The sequence below is a fragment of the Theobroma cacao genome, chromosome 1 (assembly GCF_053813885.1).
Source record: "Theobroma cacao isolate CCN51 chromosome 1, ASM5381388v1, whole genome shotgun sequence".
Classification (NCBI taxonomy): domain Eukaryota; kingdom Viridiplantae; phylum Streptophyta; class Magnoliopsida; order Malvales; family Malvaceae; genus Theobroma; species Theobroma cacao.
In genome coordinates, this window is record NC_142639.1 from 36,791,191 (window position 1) to 36,812,374 (window position 21,184).

The following is a 21,184-nucleotide window of genomic DNA, read 5'->3' on the forward strand; positions in this document are numbered from 1 at the left end:
TTGGAAATAAATTCTTTTTCTATTTTTGCTAATTTACCTAACCTATTTTTTTACCAAATATATATATTTTTTGTGCACTTGCTTGACTGAATATTCTTCATTTTTGGTTACTAACCTAATTTATTTTGACTAAGATACTCTTTATACACATATCTTGTCTAAATCTATTTCCTTGCGTTCAAATATACATTTTTTCACATATATTATTATTTAAAAAAAACTAAATCTTCCTTTATAAAAATATATTTTTCTTTTTTTTATTTATCCAAATTTATGTTCTTTATAACTATGCATCTTTATTATTTTTTGTTATTATTATTTTTTATTTTGTCTACTTTGATTTTCTAACACTAAAATAGATATTTATTTTATATATATATATATAGCCATTTCCTATAATGATTTGAAACTAAACCAAAAATACATTTTAATTAAGAAAAATGAGCTAGACCCAAAATCAACTAAAAGAAACCCAAACAAAAGAGAAAAGTTATATCTTACTGGATTAAGATTGGCCCAGCTCAAAGCTCCACGGAAGGCCCAAGCTCGCGCACCAAATATGCTTTCTAAGGCCCATAAGGTCCACGCTAGAAACGCACCATTTTGGGTAAGACTGTGCAAACGGGTAGTTCGGTTAATTCGGTTACTGGATATCCAGTAACCGAACTAACCAAACTCTTGTATAAAACTAACCGAAATTGAACTAAAGTAAATAATTAACCAAACTAACCGAAACCGAACTAACTCGGTTTGTTCGGTTCGATTACCGAAAACCGAACTGAATAAATTTTTGGGTGAGAATGTGCTACTGAGTTTGTGTTTATCTTGGATTCTATTTGCAGCCTTGTAAAATCACGAAGTCTTCTTGTGGGGTTTGGTTTCTGCTTGGAGTATTAAATTTATTGGACGCATTGCTGCTGTCTACAATTAATTGGAATGAAGATTTCATATGGCTTGAAATCAAGATAGGTACTGCCCTGAAATTTTAAAATGAATCCCAAAGTCCTCATATGTAGGTGTTGTTGTTCTGTTTTAAGTGATTTTATTTATCCTCCACGCTAAAATTAAGCTACCAAAAGGGGGGTGTGAGTAGGGTGTCTTGTGTTGTTGGTAGATTTACACACGTTCGGGTGAATGGGTTGCGCAAAATGCTTGGGGCCACTTTGCATCTTTTAGTTCAGACAGCAGTTGTAATTTTATGTTTGCTCTTCTCAGCTTATGGAATGTAATTAGGATGGGTCACGAATACGTTTGGCAACCAGTCAACCAGAAACCAGAAACCAACAAGGGCAGTCGACAGAAACCAGATCGGGCTAGAGTGAAGATCGGACGTTGACGGACGACAGCCGGCGGATGGCAGAAAGGGTGAGAGACGAGAGTGGAGAGTAGAGAGTGGAGAACTGGAGATAGGAGATTGGGAGTTACAAGAGAGGGGAGACAGGAACAGCCGAACAGAACGACAAAAATTAGAAAGCGGAATTGGGGATTTAGGTTGAGGAATTTTTAGGTAAAATTACAAAAATACCCTTTGGTGAGTTTGGTTAATTCGGTTAGACATTTTTCTAATCGAAACTGAACTTAAATCATTACACTAACTGAAATTTTTTATCCGAATTAACCGAATAACTGAATTAACCGAATCAAAAAAATTGAACTCATTTCGGTGCGGTTCAATTATTCAGTTTCGGGTCTAATTTGCTCACCCCTAATTTTGGGTACTTGTTTGGCAACCTGAAATCCCCTAAAATGCACCGTTTGGTGTTTCAGAAAGCCCCCCAAATGATGTCTTTTAAGCCTAAATTTATTTCCCTTTTACCTCCCCAAATCGGTGCCCTTTTTTAAGTCTTAGCCTTAGGTATAAAAACCCTTTTTTTTTCTCTTATTCTCTCATTTTCACCCTTCCTTTCTCTCTCTAGCCAGCTGCCCTTTCTCCCTTCTCTTTAAAATTTTACAATTTTCCCTCTCTCCCTCTCTCTCTCTCTTTCACCCGGTGGTTTTCCTTTGCCTCTTTTTTTTTTTTCGATTTTTCCCTTTCTCCCTCAAACTTCCAGCCACCAATCAATGACTTTCCTTCTCTTTCTCTTCCAGCCACCAGTTGGTGACTTTCCTTCTCTCTTTCTGCTAGCCACCGGTTAATAAAGAGCCAGTAGTCCTCTTAAAAACTCACCTCCCCTCTCCCTCTCAAAACCCAAAAGCTAACCCTTAAACTAGCCTCACCCTACCGCCGACCCATATGGCAACTTTCATATTTAGTTCTTTTTTTTTATTTCTTGATTTAGTTTTTTGATTGTGGTTAGCTTATTCTGCTGGTAGTGAGTAGGGCTTTTGGTTACTAATTTTTGGTTTGAAAAATAGGATTTTTTTTTGTTATTGAATCCCCTCATTTTTTTGGGTTTTTCAATCGACCTCCCCCTCCCTCATGAGTTTCAAAATTTTTATCGTGTTGGGTTATCCAAATTTTTGGACAATCTTAAGAGTGAAATCATGCTTTTCTAAGCATGATTTCACAAGACTCCTAGCAACATGAGGCTTGGGGATGGCAGCCGGAGGTGACCCCTCTTCCCTCAAATCCGGCTGCTTCCAGAGGCATTAAATGCCTGTTACAGGTGGTGATAATTAGTATTCCAGGGTGGCCATAAGCCTAGAGAGGGAGGCTGAGCAAACGTTCAATCTTTTCCCTTATCTGTTTTTTTTTATTTTAATTTTTATTATATTATTTTATATTTTATTTATTTTTTGATTAATTTTTATTATATATATTATTTGGGGAATAGGTGTCTACAAGTGTTGGCCCAAGAGGAAGCAACAAATAAAAGGAAGGCTTCCTTAATAGCAAAAATCTCACCAAAATTAGAATCAACAACACCCACAGATTTGGAGAAAAGAATCTTGATGTTACCGTTTTTATCATGCAAAGCTCCACCAATCCTAGCATCCCCAGACATCCTCTCGTAGCTCCATCCACATTAAATTTGATGCATCCACTAGGAGGCTTGATTTATTCATCATTGGTTTATTTTTCTTTAACACCATAGAAGCTTTAGCACAAGAGGGGTCTCTAGGAACAAACATAATAAAAGAATTCTCAAAAGGCCAAACACACTCTGAGTTTAATAATATCAAAATTTTGGAAAATATCAAAGAGTTTCTTACTGAAAATAAGATCATTTCTGGAGAGCCAAATAGTCCATATTATAGCCTAAAAAGCCATGAGCCAAATAAGACAACACCCTTTCTTTAAAATTGTCGTAACGTGCGGGTCCGGGAACCCGACCGCTAGACGTGAATGTGAAAACTCACTAAAAATTAAACTAGGAGTAGCCACCAATCTTTTTTAGTAGGTGCGATTGGCCACCTATTGACTCGATTCTAATTGATGAAAACTTAAATTAATTTTAAGCCCACCGAAAAGAACCTTAAACCGGTCCACAATTTTCTGGATCTAGGTTCGGGAGTACGGTTACGCCCGGGGAATGATTAGCACCCCTCGGACGCCCGTTCCATGAACGGTACCATTTTTAGATTATCCTATTGGGCTTTAATTTTTAATTTCACTAGATTTCCTTAATTATTATTTTTTATTTTATCTCCTATTTAACCTAAAATGGAATGCAAATGGGTAGCGAGATGAAATGCATGGCGTGAGATAAAAATGCCGAACAAATAACCTTTTATCGAGGATATTTTCCGAATCCGCCCATCATACTGGTGGGACTCGGGATATTCTCTCACCTAGGGAATTATCCGAGAAACTCGCCTTCGCAAATTCGACGAATAATTCTCGTCATCGGGGTCATCGTACGTTTTCTTTTTAAAATAATATTTTTGTGCATAATGAACCCAATTCGGGCAAAAGCCTTTTATTAAAGATGGTTCTCGAGCCCTCCCATCATACTGGTGGGACCCCGAGGACATCTTTTCACCTAAGGAGCCTTTTCGAGAAATACCCGCCTTCGCAGGATCCCCGAAAGATCCCATCATCGGGGCTTAAACTCGAAAACAGAAATATTTATATGCAATGATATATATGATGCAATAAATATATGCTATGCTAATGCAATTATCTATATTTTTTGTTATTATTAATTATTTTTATTTTATTATATATTTTATTATCATGTTTCCTATTCTTATTTCTTATTATTATTATTTTTTTATCTTTATCTTTACATTTTTTGTTCTAAGTTCTTATGTTTTCCATTTATACTTAGGCAAATTGCTTATAATTGTATATTATTTTAGTGAATAAAAATTATATATATTTTTATTATACTATTTTTATTTTATATATTTTTTTATATTTTTATTATTATATATTTTTCATAAGCAATCTTTTATTCAAACCTAATGCTTAAGATCTTACTTCATATATATATTATTATTATTTTTTATCTTTATCTTCACATTTCTTATAGTTTATGCCACTTAATGCTCAATATTTAATTTTGAATTAGTTATTTTTTACTATTATATATTTATTTATTTTTATTTATTTAATATCATGTATATTGTATTTTCAAATTAATTATTTATTATACGTTTGAATTGTTATTATTTTATCATTTTTTATCATTTAGTATTTATTTATTATTTTTATCGGGTAATTTTTTTTGTATAATCAAACTCTTTATTTATTAAGAATTCCGGAATCTTGAAATCGAGGCCCTCCCATCGTACTGGTGGAGCCTTGATTCGGATTCCGAGCCTAGGGAACATAAGCTCGGGATTGCGACTTCTCGCATCCCGAACAATTATCCCATCATCGACATATTATTTTATTAATCATATATATATATTTTTAAAAGAGTTAACTTTCTAATATTGATTCTCATACCTATTTTATTATTTTAACTCTTAACCTAATAATTTTTAATTTCTTAATTTAATCTTTTAGCCTACCATTTGTTTCATTCATTTATATTATTATTTTATTATTGTTGTTTTTGTTATTTACCTATTTTTTTTATGTTTTCTATTTTAATGATTTTGATTGATTTTTGATTTTTTTTTTTATATATTTACATTATCATGTTTATTATACTATGTTCTCATTATCTTACTAACAAAAGGCTACATATATAAAAAAAATCATCATAACCATCACCAACAAAAGCCCAAGATTTAAAACTTACCCAAGATTCAAGCCCGACTTAGCCCAATACGCATCAGTCCGGCAGAAAGCCCGTGAGCATGCCCCAAGTATTCAGCCTTCCTGAGCCAAAACGCAGTCGTTTTGAATGCCCTTGAGCTGCCCAATCTTATTCCCCAAAAACGACACCGTTTTAGCTTTCAGTTCTAACTATAAAACCCACTCTTCTTTCTTTTCTTCCCATTTTTTCCTTTCACTTTCTCTCTCTACCTATAAACTCTCTGACTTCTCTCTACACTCTTCCTCTATTGGATTTCTCCTCCTCACGCCGGCGAACTCCCCTTGCAGCAGATCTGTAGGTGGTCTCACGGGTTCCCTTACGGTCGGCTTCCCCAACCGGTGGCGTCGCTCCTCACCTGGATCGGCTCTTCCTTCCAGCATCGACAGATCTGGTGGCGCGATGGTCGGGCTCCTTCTCGCGCCGGCGAACTCCTCCTTGCGACGTCGGTCAAGTCGGCTCTTTCTTCCAACGTTGACAGATCTGGTGGCGCGATGGTCTGGTCCCTTCTCACGCCGGCGAACTCCTCCTTGCGGCGTCGCTAAAGTCAGCTCTCCCCAACCGGCGACAGATCTGGTGGCGCGACCGTCTGGTTCCTTCTCACGCCGGCGAGCTCCTCCTTGCGGTGTCGCTAAAGTCGGCTCTCCCCAACCGGTGACAAACCCTTAGCCGCAATCGGTCCTCTCTGGCCGGACTCCCCTTTTCACTCTCACTGAACACGTTTTCCCCTTTTCGGTTATTTTTTTTTTGATATATCTCTTCGATTTTTTTTGTGGATTTTTGTTTTTGCTGCTAGAGAACTTAGGGATTTTCTTGTTGTGATTTCTTGGCTGCCAGGATTTTTTTGTTGCCGGTTCCCCCTCCTCTCTGATGCTACAGTGCCCCCTCCCCTTTATACCCGATTCCTGGGCTCTGGAGGGGGCACGCTCCATTGCCTTGTCCTTGGGCATCAGGGGGCGAGTTCCACTACCCTACCAGTCGTACCTCTCTCCTTTCTTTTTTCATTTTTTCATCATTTTTCATTTCATTTTTTTTTTGTTTATAATTTAGTGTCTACAAAAATAAGGTCATTCTTGAGAAGAAAAAGATTTGTCATATTGCTACGAAGAACCAAATTTAAGTCCCAAGATTCAATCCAGAAGTTCTATCTTCTTTAAGAGTCATAATACCTCAAAAAGAGATGATCCACCGTCTCAATTTCCTTGTTGCAAATTGCGCACAATGCAATGTTTCTGCTAATGATAACTCTCCTTAAAAGCTCTCCTCTAACCGCCATTTGCCTTTAAAAACTTACTAGTAAAAACCTCCACTTTAAGAGGGGCAAGGTTAGCCCAAACCTTTTTTCACATATGCTGATTATCACCAACATTACCAACAACCAATCTACAAAAAGATTTGGCAGAGTAGAGACCATTGAGACTCTCTCTCCAAATGACCTTATTCTACATATCTTGGACAAGATAAACATTGCTTAAGATCTCCATTAATTGCTGCCACTGATCTCTCTCTTAATCAAAAAGGTTTTTTCTTAAAGGAATATCCTAATGTCAAACATCATCAATCCATGAACCAAAATCAAGTAAGGAACTAGCTTTGTTAGAAGCAAGAGTAAAAATTCACGGAAAAGCAACACAAAGAAAGAGATTATCAATCCAAATATCTTGCCAAAATTTAATACAATCACTTTTAACTAGAAGAAATCTAATACATGCTTTCATCAAACCTGAAAAGTGACCATTATTCAACAATGGGCTAACGACATTTCTCCATACAGATGACATTCTTCTATAATTATGACAAGAAGGCAACAAATAATTAGCATTCATACTATTTTTTTCAGCAATAATATGTTCCCAAAAAGATTCCCTCTCTCCACCAAAATGCCTAATCCATTTATTACAGAGAGAACAATTTTTGACATGAAGATTCACACGTCGCAAACCTCCATTCTCTTTAATAATATAGATTGAGTTTCAATCGACATAATAAATTTTACGGTTCAAACTATCACTACACTAGAGAAAGCTTCTTTAAATTCTATCAAGTTCCTCTTTAATACCAACAGGCAGCAAGTAATCAAAACATAAACATATAAAGACTGAAAGACTAGAAAGAACTGATTTAATGAGAATCAATCTCCCACCAATAGAGAAAAGTTTACCTTTCCAACCAGCTCTTTTCAAATTTATCTACAATGAGTCTCCAGATAGCTCTTGAGCCAAGATTAACACCAAGGGGTAGCCCTAAATAGGTGGTAGGGAGAGAGCCCAAATTACGTGAAATTCTATGTGCCCAATCCTGAAGCACATGATCCAGGATGACGCGGATTCCATAAAAGGAGCTTTTATTAAAATTTGTTTTAAGACCAAATATGAACTAAAAGCCAAGTAAAATTCTCTCGAAATGAAGTAAGCTGTTAATGTCAAGTTCACAAAATAACATGGTGTCATCTTGCTTGATGTTCTTGATTAGCTTGTGAACTCAAAGACAATTAAATCATTAAATCACTCATAGACGTATCTACTGAAACCCTAATTAGTTGCTTTATCAAGAAAAGCTTCTTCCAGATTGCTGCCTCAGGTTATTTCGAAAATCCTCTTATTCTTGGCGTTGTTTGATAACTTCCCTCCTTCCTTGCCAGTGTTAATTTCTTGCCTGTTGTTTACCTTCTTTCTATCTACAATTTTTTTTTGTTCTTAGCTATAATTTTATTGGTTTCTTATGCAATCTTTCTTGATTCTTTTCTTGCTACAGTTTTCTTGACTTACTGCAATCTTTCTTAGTTCTTTTCCATTACTGGAATTTTTCTGGATTTCTTTTCTTGTCACCGCAAGCAAATTGGTGGTTAGCAAATCGATTGCCCTACTACCGCCATCAGGTAAAGGTTCTTAACTCTGGCTACCAATTTTATTTTGTTTGCTTGTCAGTCGATGGATTCCAATCAGGGTCAAAGATGATCACCTTGTGTGCACCGGCTAAATCTATTTAAAAATTTGAGTCCAGGATATATTTATTCTGATAACAAAAGTTGGTGGTTTAGTAACAAATTTAGCCAGTGCACACACAGATTTAATTAGCTTGTGTGCACCAGCTAAAATTGGTTGATTTTTTTAAACATATATCATCTTTGTCTGGTTGTTCAATGCAAGAATATGAGGAAGTTTTGGGGCAGAAAATAAATCATCAAAAGAGTTGCTTCATCACTCACAAAAATGTGGCAAACTCAAGAAGACAAATTATCTTTCAGACTACTGGGTTCTTTCATAAATGTTTGCCGGTCACATACTTGGGGGCACCTCTCTACAAAGGACCGAGAAAGGTAATGTTGTTTGATGATCTTGTGGCCAAGATACATGATAGTATAGCAGGATGGGAAAATAAAATCCTCTCCCTAGGTGGCCGGATTACCTTATTACGAAGTGTATTATCTTCTCTGCCCATTTATTTGCTTTAGGTCCTAAAGCCTCCTATTTGTGTAATTGAGAAAATTGAAAGATTATTCAATAATTTTTTATGGGGAGGTTCGATAGGTGCTCAAAAAATACACTAGGCAGCATGGCATAAAATAGCTCTTCCATCATCTGAAGGTGGATTAGATATCCGAGGCTTAGGTGATGTGTTTGAAGGCTTTAGCATGAAACTTTGGTGGAGATTTCAAACCTGCAATAGCATTTGGACAAAATTCATGAAGGCTAAATATTGTGCTGGTCATATTCCAAGGTATATTCAACCGAAACTCCATGATGCACAAACTTGGAAACGGATGCAAGCTTGCTGTCAGGTTATGGAACAATACGTGCGGTGGAGGATTGAGAAAGGTGAGTTATTCTTTTGGCATGATTGTTTGATGGGTAACGAACCTTTGATAAATTGTTTCCCTTCCTTTGCTTCATCTATGACAAAAGTTTGTGAATTCTTTACTAATGATGAATGGGATGTGGATAAGTTACTCAATGTTCTGCCAAAGGAGATTGTTGATAATATCTTCAACTAGTGTGGATATGGCATATTGGGTTCCCACTTCGGATGGACAATTTTCTACTAAGTCTGCTTGGGATTTAATTCGACAACGACATTCAGTAAATTCTGTTTTTAGCTTTATCTAACACAAAAGTATTCCGTTGACTATCTCTTTTTTTCTGTGGAAACTTTTTCATTATTGGATTCCAGTGGATATGAGGTTGCAAGCCAAAGGGCTCCATCTAGCTTCTAAATGTCAATCTTGCCACTCAGAAGAATCACTTCTTTATGTTTTTTGGAACTGCCCTATAGCTACACAGGTTTGGTCGTATTTTGCAAAATTCTTCCAAATCTACATTACTAACCCACAGAATGTTTTTCAGATTTTTTGGGCATAGGTATACTCGGGTGATTATACCAAACAAGGGCACATCCGCATGTTATTACTTCTCTTCATTTTTTGATTCCTATGGGTTGAACGAAATGATGCGAAATATAGGAACCTTGGCATGTATTCAAATAGAGTAGTGTGGAGGATTTTGAAACTTATTCACCAGCTATTTCAAGGGAGGTAATTTCAGATATGGCAGTGGAGGGGTGACTTACAGATTGCTCGAATATGGGGACTGGAATTTTAAAAGGCTTTTTCACCTCCTCTAAAGATATTCTCTTGGCAAAAACCATTAACAAGTGAGTTTAAGTTAAATGTTGATGGTAGCTCTTAACATAATTTTTAGAATGATGCAGGTGGAGGTCTTTTACGAGATCATACAAGGACATTGGTGTTTAGGTTTTCTGAAAAATTTGGAGCAAAAAATTCCATTCTTGCTGAATTATTAGCCTTACATAGAGGACTTATTTTATGTCGGGATTATGGTATTTCGAGGGTTTGGATTGAGATGGATGCTATGGTAGTAATTCAAATGCTGAAAAAGGGTCATCATGGATCGCATGATAGTAGGTATGTATTGGCCTCTATTAACAAACTGCTTACACAATTCTCTTATCGGATATCCCATATCCCCAGGGAAGGTAATCAGGCGACAGATCTTTTAGCCAACCTTGGGCATGATCGTCAGAATCTTCATGTTTTCGTTGAGGCTTTTGGGACCTTATGAGGTATCTTGAGATTAGATAAACTTGGTTCACCATATGTTAGAATTAAACAAATGTAACGAAATAGTACTCCTGTTTATTATTTTTGCTATTTATTGTAATTTTTTTTTAAAAAAATACTATAGATCTTTGCACACAGGTAAATTACTTATAATTTGCAACAGAAATCATAGTAAAGATGGTAATCCCTGTATTAGGAATTCTTTCTCTCTTGACTCATGTACTTCTTGAGGCAAGGTTTCGGTATCCCTCCCTACTGTACTTATTTTTATTAATTATTAATAAAACGATTACAGGGTAGCTGGGCCTTATGGAAATTTCCAGCATTAAAAAAAAAAATCTTAAACAGTTAACACGATTGTTTAATGCAAATTGAGTTAGTAGAAAATGTACCATTTACTATTTGTCTTACATCTTAATAGAAATTGTTCTTTTCCCTCGCTAGGAAGGTGGAGCAATTGGGTTAATTTGAGTGTAAGAATGTCATATATATAATCTATTGCTTTATATATATGTTGCGCAACAAAATCAAAGATGGATAAAACAAAAAGATTAAAGAACCTTTATAGCATGTTTGGTTGGGCTATTTTCCCTTTATTCCTAAGGAACTTTTGTTCTTTTATTTGATTGTGAAATAGCTCAAAGGATAGCCATTGGAATGACTATTTTTCAAAATCTTTTAAAACTAAGGAATAGTTAATACCACCCTCCCCATAGTATTAGTTATTTCACGGTTAAGGAATAAATTTAAAAAATTATAAAGACTAAAATACTCTTTGCAAGTTTGAAAAATTACAACCCTATTTGTATAAAATATTTTTTTTCTCTCTTTCTCTCCCTTGATTCCAACTTCAAATAAAATATTAAAAATTAAATTATAAATAAAATATTAATATTTAAATTATCAATTATTAATATTTAAAATAAATTATAAATTATTACTATTTAAAAATAAAATAAATTAGAAATAAATAAGCATAATAACATTTAAATTAGATATAAAATATTAATAATTAAATTATCAATTATTAATATTTTAAATAAATTATCAAATATTAATATTTAAAACTAAAATAAAATAAAAATTAATAATAATATTTATATTAAATAAAATATTAATATTTTAATATATATTAATGATTAAATTATAAATAAAATATTAATATTTAAATTATCTATTATTAATATTTTAAATAAATTATCAAATATTAATATTTAAAACTAAAATAAAATAAAAATTAATAATAATATTTATATTAAATAAAATATTAATATTTTAATATATATTAATGATTAAATTATAAATAAAATATTAATATTTAAATTATCTATTATTAATATTTTAAATAAATAATCAATTATTAATATTTAAAATAAAATAAAATAAAAAATTAATAATAATATTTATATTAAATAAAATATTAATATTTTAATATATATTAATGATTAAATTATAAATAAAATATTAATATATAAATTATTTATTATTAATATTTTAAATAAATAATCAATTATTAATATTTAAAAATAAAATAAAATAATTGATCATAATAATATTTAAATTAAATAAAAACTCAATATTTTAACACATTAATGATTAAATTATAATTAAAATATTAATATTTAAATTATCAATTTTTAATATTTTAAATAAATTATCAATTATTAATATTTAAATAATAAAATATAAATTAATCATAATAATAGTTAAATTAAATAAAATATTAGTATTTTAAAATAGTAAATATTAAATTATAAATAAAATATTAATATTTTAAATTATTAATTATTAATATTTTAATTAAACTATTAAGATTTGAACAATCGAAAAAAAAATAATTATATATATAATAAAGGGTATTTTTATCTTTTTATTTTCTATTCATTTCTTACTTTAAGGTTATTGTTACTAACCAAACACCGCAATAAATCATAACAATTAATCTAATTATATTTCATTCATTGTACCAAACTACGTAATAACTATTTTATTATATTTCTACCTTATTCTATTCCTACGTAATAACTATTTTGTTTCATTTTTGTCTATTCCGCTGAACAAACGTAATCTTAATGTTTTATTTAAAATATATATACATCCGTATCTCAAATTAAAACATATATTAAAAAATCCTAATCAAAAAATGATTTTCTTTAACTAGATTTGGGACAATGTTAAAAGAGGAAGAATCAAAGTAAAACCTCAATCTTAAAACTAACAACTGTTTAATTAGCAAAATTGGAGTTTGCTGAAAGAAATACTTATTTGTGCAAATTACACATTTAATCACTCAACTTTTCAAGAATTTTTGTTTTGGGTACCCAACTTTAAAAAATTACAGCTCGGTAACTAATGTTTTGGTCACTTAATTGTTGGAAACTAAAGGTTGTTTGACATATATCAATTGACATTGAGTACATGACATGTTCATATCAACTGATTTTGATAACGTGTTACATCCATATCAAACATCTTGATCACATGGTAGTTTAGTTGATATGATCATGCCACATGACTAAAGTTAGTTGATGTGTCAGACTTGATTAATAAAAGCATTAAGTTTAGGTATAATATTTAAAAAAGCTCTTGAACTATTTTAAAATTTTTTAAATAAATATTTATTTATTTATTGCATTTAATCAAACCTTTATATTTTTATTTTGAACCAAATAATTTTTTTTACTTTTATTTTAACTCAAATAAATCCTTATAACTAATAATTGACTTAGTCAAAATACAATTTATCATTTTATGTTATATGATGCTAATGTGACATGCTAACATGTCGTAATTGATAATGATATAACATATTGACATATCATAATTAATAATAATATGGCATGTTAATGTAGTATAATAAAATTGTTATATGGCATTTTTAATCTCCACATCAACGTCATGTCAATATCATGCAGATAAAAAATGACAAGTAATAATTTGATGTATGACAACTAATCAACCATTACTCATAAGAGCTTATTTGAATTAAAATAAAAATTCAGGAACTTGATTGAACATAATAAAAAAATAAAAGCCTATTTGAATTTTTTTAAATAGTTTATAGACCTCTTTGAACAACAAGCTTTAACTTTAATAGACATTGGTGATCAAATGTATTTTCCAAAATTGATGATCAAAATACAAATTTTTGAAAAGTTAAGTAATCAAATTAGTAATTTATTTTGCATATTTTGACAAATAAAATTTTAAAAAATAATTAAAAAGGCTGAAGTAAGAGGAAAGTCTACCTCCATTTATATGGTTTAATTGTCCCATGAACATTGGTAAATGTGAGTTGGAAACATGATATATTTAGATGAATAAAGCAAACCACAGCTTTCATTTGTGTCTCATTTCTTAGGTGCTTTGGTAAATTTGAGATTTAAGGGATAGGAATGTATATAAGCTTAAATAAGAGAGCAATCCCAGGAAAAAAATTGGACGGGAACTTAACCCATTTCAATTGCGAAACTAGTGAAATTTTATCGACCGAGCTTGTTAAAGTCTTATCAAAGCCTGCAAGCCTTATAATTGAGAACATCAAGGGCCAGAGCTCTTGGTTGAAGCGATGAAGCACTGACCTTGTTCAGTGGCGGCTAGCAAGCAAGATAAATGGCATGAATTTTCATGTTAAGTACATTTTGAATGTTATAGATTCACGTTTTTAATTCAAAAGGTATATCTATTAAATGGAGAAAGATCTTTATTTATAAATTTATATTCACCCTATTTTTTATTAATGTCTTATTTTTTATTGATGTGAGATTTGTAAAATTCTTTTATCCATAGAGGAGATTTATAAAATTTTCTCATGGGACCTGGTATCTCTCGTGGGGCCACAAATCAATGAAGATTTTCGTTTGCTAATATTATTTATCATAAGTTCACATTTTTTATCCAAAAGACATATTTGTTAGATGAAGGAAAGTCTTTACTTATAAACCCAAGACTTATCTTATTTCTTACTAATATGGAATCCATGTCATTCTCTAACATTGAATTGTGCAATGCTCCATTGCACTGACTATTTTACCCATGGAGGAGAGAGATTGCACGTTGATCTTAATTTAACTTGATCTAAATATCTTTTATGAGAGTTTTACATTAGTGAAAATTTGAGTTAATTTTGATATCACTTGTCACGAATTTATATTTTTAACTTAAAAAATATACCTATTAGATAAAAGAAGATTTTTATTTATAAAATCAAAACTCATCATGTCTCTTAATAATTACTAGATATTACAAAATTGTCTCCATGCATCACGAGTTGGAAGAATATGCCCCTAATCAATCACCTTTACGTTATTTCCTATTTTTAGACCACCTGGCCCTTGGCTCCTTGCCCACCGTTAATTTGTACTTTTGTTTGAATCTTTGGATAATTTCAAAACAATTAACGTGCCATCATGCATGTTGTACCTCTTCAAGCAAGTTGGTGTTCTTCTCCTGTCCTTTTCCCCACTTGAAAATTAACCCGTCGAAACCTTTAACGGTTGGCACAAGGTTTTGGACCATTGGTCCAAGCCTTCTAGGTAGTAGGGGGTGATTTTTAAGCTTTAATGCATTAATCAGCCATTACATTTTACGTGACGGAGTCAAGAAGTTACCAAGAATATATCTATGTATTTTTGCTATGTAGTAGTAATTACTTCATGGTTTTATAGCTGAACATTAGCTTATGAAGACTTTTTATTAACCTAATAGCTAGGAATAGGATTAAACAATTACATGTGAATAAAAAACTTTAATTACCAATTATTATCTTTAATTTGCTTTGTAAGTATCAAAAGGGAAAAACAGTTTTGCAATGTTACAAGTAAGGGAAGCAGAGAATTCAAGTCCAACTCATCTAGTTAAAACACTGTTGCAATAAATTCGTACTTTAATTACATTTTTTTAGGTAACCTATCTTTTTATATAATGATATCTTAAAAATTTTAATTATTTAAATTTTTAGTTGTATTTTTTTCATATTTAATAGCAATATCAAGAATGCAGTGTCTGTTAGTGTATACAATATTTATAATTATATTTTATTTATAATGTTATTAAACATTTATAAAATATAGTCAAATTTATAAAAATATTATAAAAAGTATGAAAAAATATCATTATAAATATTTTTAGTAACGTATTTTAGGAATATTCATCTTTAAATCAAATCAAATTTGTTGTAGTGTTCCCTATCTAGTCCAAACAAGAAAGCCTTGACACGATTGAAAACAAGAAAGAAGGAATAAAAACAGTTAATCTATATGCAAAATAATTCAAAGCAAATGACGTAATGGTTTAAAATTAAATAAGAATCTGACCCCAAAGAATTACAAATATGGAAACAAAATATTTGGATAAGGATTGATTCATTCAAAAACAAATCTTTTGTTTTCTAACGAGTGTTATTTGATTCAGTTATCCTATCCCTTTTCGTGTTTTTATTAGCCAACTTGGTAAGTTGGGTGTGCATATAGCATATTGCATGCACTTTATTGATATTTGTATACTACTATTTGGGTGATCGTTGACTCATTGGATTTATTTGGCCGGCTCTAATTGGTAAGCCGCCCTTAATGAAAACCAATACCACCGAAAGTTTGTGCCCATAGTTTGGCAGCTCAAATGATCTTAACTAAATTATGGTCCGTGCGTTGCAAGTGAGTCTCTTTTATTTATTTTTTTCTTTTTTTTATTTTTTTCCTTTTTCTCTTTTTTTCTTGCCCTCTACGAGAAAACTCCTTTAGGTCTTCTTTTTATATATGTTATAAATTATCACTAGTAGATCTTGTGCCTTTAGCACTTAGGAGCGTCGTGAGCAGTGTTATTTTTCTCCTTTTTTTTTGGGTCATAAGTCTTAGAAAAGTTTTGTATTTTATTTTTTATTATATTTAAAAAAATCTAGCTTAATAAATATATAACCATCATTAGATTTAATATCAATTATCATTTTTTATTTACGTGATATATGATTTGATTAGCCAATATAATCATATGAAAAAACTAAAATCCAAATTAACTAGTAGTCTATTGGTACCAAAATTATAAATAATTTTTTTTTATTTCTCTACCATTTTCCCATTTCTTTTAATTGGAGTAGTTCTATGAAAACCCTATTTTTTTTCTAAATCCAAAACAATGAAGATCTAAAAATCCTGTACTTTTTAGAAAAATATTGTAACGTAATAAATATACGTACTTATCTTTGGATACAGCAACAAAGTAGTAATAGTAATTTTCCTGAGCTTACACAAGAGGTTCAAAATTTAACTTCGGGTAAAGCAAGAAAGAAGTAGTAATAGTAATTTTCTTGGGCTCACGCAAAAGGTTCAAAATTTAACGTTACCCTGCTATTTAAGTAGACAACTTTTTAGAGCCTAGGGTCTGCCTTCTCATCGTTACGTACAAATCTTCGAATAAAGCAAGAAAGAAGTAATAATAGTAATTTTCTTGAGCTCACACAAGTGGTTCAAAATTTAACATTGCCGTGTTATTTAAGTAATCAACTTTTTAGAACCTATGCTCTGCCTTATTATCCTTACGTACTTACCTTCGGTTAAAGTAAGAAGGAAGTAGTAATAGTAATTCCTTGAGCTCACACAAGAGGTTTAAAATTTAATGTTACCCTTAAATTTAAGTAGACAGCTATTGAGAGCTTACGCTCTCCTTCTCGCCGTTACATACTTATTTTCGGTGAAAGAGTAGCAATAGTAAGGGACAATTTTTTTTTAGTCTTTAAAGATAAAGTATTTTAAAAAATATTTTTTTTTTAATTTTAATTATTTTTAATCAAAAAAAAAGATTTTTGAACAAAATTACTCTTAATGAATTTCTTTATATTCAAGTACTCCCAAAATTTTTCTTCCGCCATTCATCTACTTTGCTCCTCGTTCTGCTATGCTTTCATTTTTCTCTCTCATCATCCTACTTTCTCTAATTTGACTACCATTACTATCATTATGTTTATCTCTCATCATCTTGTCATATGATCAAAGAGCATGACATGAAAGATAAAAATATATTCTTATGTTTATTGATTTGCATTCACAAAACCCTTTCTCTATTTATTTCTCGTTATCTCATCATTGATCTACAAACTAAAAAGCATAAGATAATGCGTAACAACGGATTCTTGAGTTTATGAATACTAAGTTTTTTCAATGATTCAAGTCTGATAGAACATACCTTAGCGTATAACAAAATGATTCATGCATTGGCATGTAACATCAGTAGAAAGAATGAAGTTTTAGTGTGTAATATATGTTGTTGAAGCTTTAACCTTGACATGTAACATTTGGTGTTGAATCTTTTTTATGATTATAGGAAATGTAACAAATAAAATAATGTAACAGCTAATTATCCAAATTTGAGGATTTTGAATAGTATCTTTTTGTCTAAATCAATTTCATCCTAGCCATTTCACCCCAGGAATAATGTTGACATTGAATAATTTTTCAATACATCTTCCTTTCCGTGTCAATTTTTTTTTTAATTTTTATCTCTATCATGAAGGTATTTAACTCCAAGAGTTTATATCATATTGAAATACAAAGATAGAGACCAAATTACATTTAAAAAGTGTTGCTATGACACATCAGGTTCAAAAAATGTTGTTACAGTTGAAAAAAAATTGTTACATGCTTTAACTCCAAGAATTTATATTGTAGTGAAATACAAAAAAGTTACTTGTTTAAAAAATGTTATTGTTACACATCATGCTCAAAAAAATTAAGTAACATTAAAACTTCAGCACTAGATGTTACATATCAAGGCCAAAGCTTCAGCACTAGATGTTAAATGCTAAGGTCAAAGCTTCACCACCAAATGTTACATGCCAAGGTCAAAACTTCACAACGAGATGTTATATGTCAAGTTTAAAGCTTTACCACTAGATGTTATATGCAAAGGTCAAAGCTTTATTACCATATATTACATGCTAAAGCTTCCTTCTTCCTACTAATGTTATATGTCAAGACATGAATCACTTTGTTACATGTTAAAGCATGTTCTACCAGATTTGAATCACTGAAAAAACTTAACACCCAATAACCCATTGTTACTTAACATGCCATACTTTTTGGTATGTAGATTGATGATGAGATGGCGATAGATAGATAAAGTGAGGGTTCTATGAATGTAAGCCAATAAACTAAAAATTATATTGTTACCTTTCATGTCATACTCTTATATGTGGATCGACGACGAGATGACGAGAGATAGACAAAAAGATAATGATCATGGTAAAATTAAAAAAAGTTGGATGACGAAGAGAAAAAAATAGATAGCACAACAGAATAAGGAGCAAAGCAAATGAATGGCAGGAGAGAAAATTTGAGAACATTAAATTTGTTTAAAATAGTTTTAAGGGTATTTTTTCATATTATAACTAAAATTGGTTAAAAATAATTACTATTTCTAAAATGGACAGTAAAGTTGGTTTCTTACAATTTCCTCTAACATTAATTTTCTTAGTATTCTTGAAATGGATAATAAGGTTATTTTTTATAATTTTTTTAATAGTAATTTTTTTTAATATTCCTATTAATGTAAATAAAAAAGAGTTCACCTTTTTCCAAAAAAAGTGTACGGGCTGCAAGTAAATTCACCTACCCGGGCTTAACGGGATATACATTCAGGATAACTGGCAGCTGATGGAATAATAAAAGCCCGCCAGGTTTACCATTTTTACTCGTCAAAGCCGAAAATCAAAGACAAAGAAATCCAAACCCATCAAACTCGTCAAATAGGAACCTTCCTCTTCCTTTCCCTTTCCTTCTTCTCTCGCTTCTCACCGATAAATCCCTTGCCAACCACTCTCTCTTTCTCATTTCTCCCATACCCTTAATTTCTTTCTCTATCTTTCATGGATGACTACACAGACTTACCCAGGAAACACATTAATTATGCTGTTAATGGCAAAGTAATGCTCTGCACAGGCATCGTTCTCTTCGTAGCATTACTTGTCATACTTTGCTTCCACAACTACACTCGTATCTTGTTCCGCAACCGCCGTCTCCGTTACATCCGCCGTCGTGCTCAGCACTTGCTCTCCATTTCCACTGCTACTCCGACCACCGTTGCTCCCAAAGGTTTGGATCCTTCTGTCATTAAAACGATCCCTACTTTTATTTACTCCGCCAAAGCCAATCATTTCCCTCCACTTGAATGCGCCGTTTGCTTGGCCGAGTTCGAGAACGACGAGGAAGCCCGCGTTTTGCCTAAGTGTAATCACACCTTCCACGTTGATTGCATCGACATGTGGTTTTATAGTCACTCTAACTGTCCACTCTGCAGAGCTCCGGTCCAAGCTGATACTCTGGTCAATCCACCTAAAACATTAGACCAGACCGTTTTTCCGGTGGCTGAAGCAACCAGTTCAGAGCCTCCAAGAGAAGATATTGAAATGAATAGCTCTTCAGCGGCTGCTTCGTCTTCTTCGTCTTCGCCGTCGTCATTGAAGCCGGAGACCCCATGAAAACATCGGAGCTAGTAGGGCTGGGAATTCTTGTAGAGGTCGCCACTGGAGAAGACAGATTAACGAGTGTTGCGGATGCGGGTTCGGGTTCGGGTAATCGGATTCTGAGTCTGAAGAAGATTTGGGTAGGACAGGAGTAGTAAAATCTAAAAAAAAAAAATGTACACAAAAAATGCATATTCTGGTATCTCTGGTAAGAGAGGAAAGAAACAAGACTTGCCGGTAGAAAAGACGCAGTTCTTGAGGACATCGGGCGTTTTGATTTTGTAAACGTTGCAATCATTACACAGTTTGAGCAGCTCTAGCTGTGAACCTGTACACTTTTGTTCGATGTGCAACCGCAGTTCAATCTGGGCTGAAAATGAAGCGAGTACTTTGGCTGAAAAGTAACAAATCTATAGGGTGATTTTTCAGATGTAACGGTAAATAGTACCAGTAATTTTGAAATATAATTAAAAAGTAAAACATAAAGTTTAAAGATTAAAGTTTTATTTAAAGATAATTATAACAAAATGTAAGATTTTGACTTATAGCAACATTTTTATTTGTTGTACGAAACTTTAGACGAATTAACACGCTAACTAATTCCAATTGTCAACCCAAGTTTCACTATGAGATGCGTAACGAAACACCTTTTAGCTGCAAAGTGACCGAATATTGATTAATCATAAAGGAATACTATACATGCTTACTTAATTTCTCTTCTTATAGGGTATATGAATTTTTTATATAAGATCAATTTTTTTTATTATTAATAGATTAGCATTTTTAAAAATGTCAACGCACAAAGAAATTCAGGCCCATCTTAAATCCTAGAGTAACCTTTTTATTTTTGTGGATGGATTTAGCCATTTAAATTCACTTTTCTAGATATTTTATACTCCCATATTATTACATGTGCAAACGAGTCTGAGGTGAGCTGATACAGAGTCAAGTTTGAGTTCGTCCCCATCAATAAATTCGAGATTGAATTTTTTTTTATTTTTATTGAGTTCAATTCAAAAAATAATCGAGTTATTCGAGTTTAACTTGATCTAGGTTAATTATTATTAATTTATATAGTAAATTTTGAAAATCAATTCAAACTCAAGTTTGAAATAAAAATTTAAAATAGATAAAATAAATATTATGTTTTACTTAAATATGTATATCTATGTTATTAAAATTTTAAAAAATTTATGAATCACTCGAAATTGAATATTACAAAAGTGAACTCGACTTAACTTTTATCGAACGAAAGGATTGACTTTGAGCATTCGTCAGAGAAGATTGCGTAACTCATGAACAATAAGTTTGAGCCGTGTTCACTCACAGATTAAAATATTTTTTATGAATTTATTATATAATAAAGAGAACTGAGAAATTATTAAAAAGGCTTTTCTATATCTAGCAAATGGGCATAGACACCCCTATTTTTTTAAAGTTTACTTTGCAGACACGCACATCGAAAATTGAAAGATAAAACATAAATATCTAAGAGAGAGAGAAAAT

The 21,184-nt window shown here is 31.8% G+C and overlaps 1 protein-coding gene across 1 annotated transcript; it reads left to right on the forward strand.

The window, feature by feature from the left end:
• The first annotated feature begins 18,924 nt into the window (after positions 1–18,924).
• On the forward strand, positions 18,925–20,178 carry LOC18613594 (RING-H2 finger protein ATL5). The gene is given in 2 exon segments (XM_007050917.3): positions 18,925–19,682; positions 19,685–20,178. Coding segments are annotated over 2 exon segments (750 nt in total). The 5' UTR covers positions 18,925–19,081; the 3' UTR covers positions 19,834–20,178.
• The last annotated feature ends 1,006 nt before the right edge of the window (positions 20,179–21,184 follow it).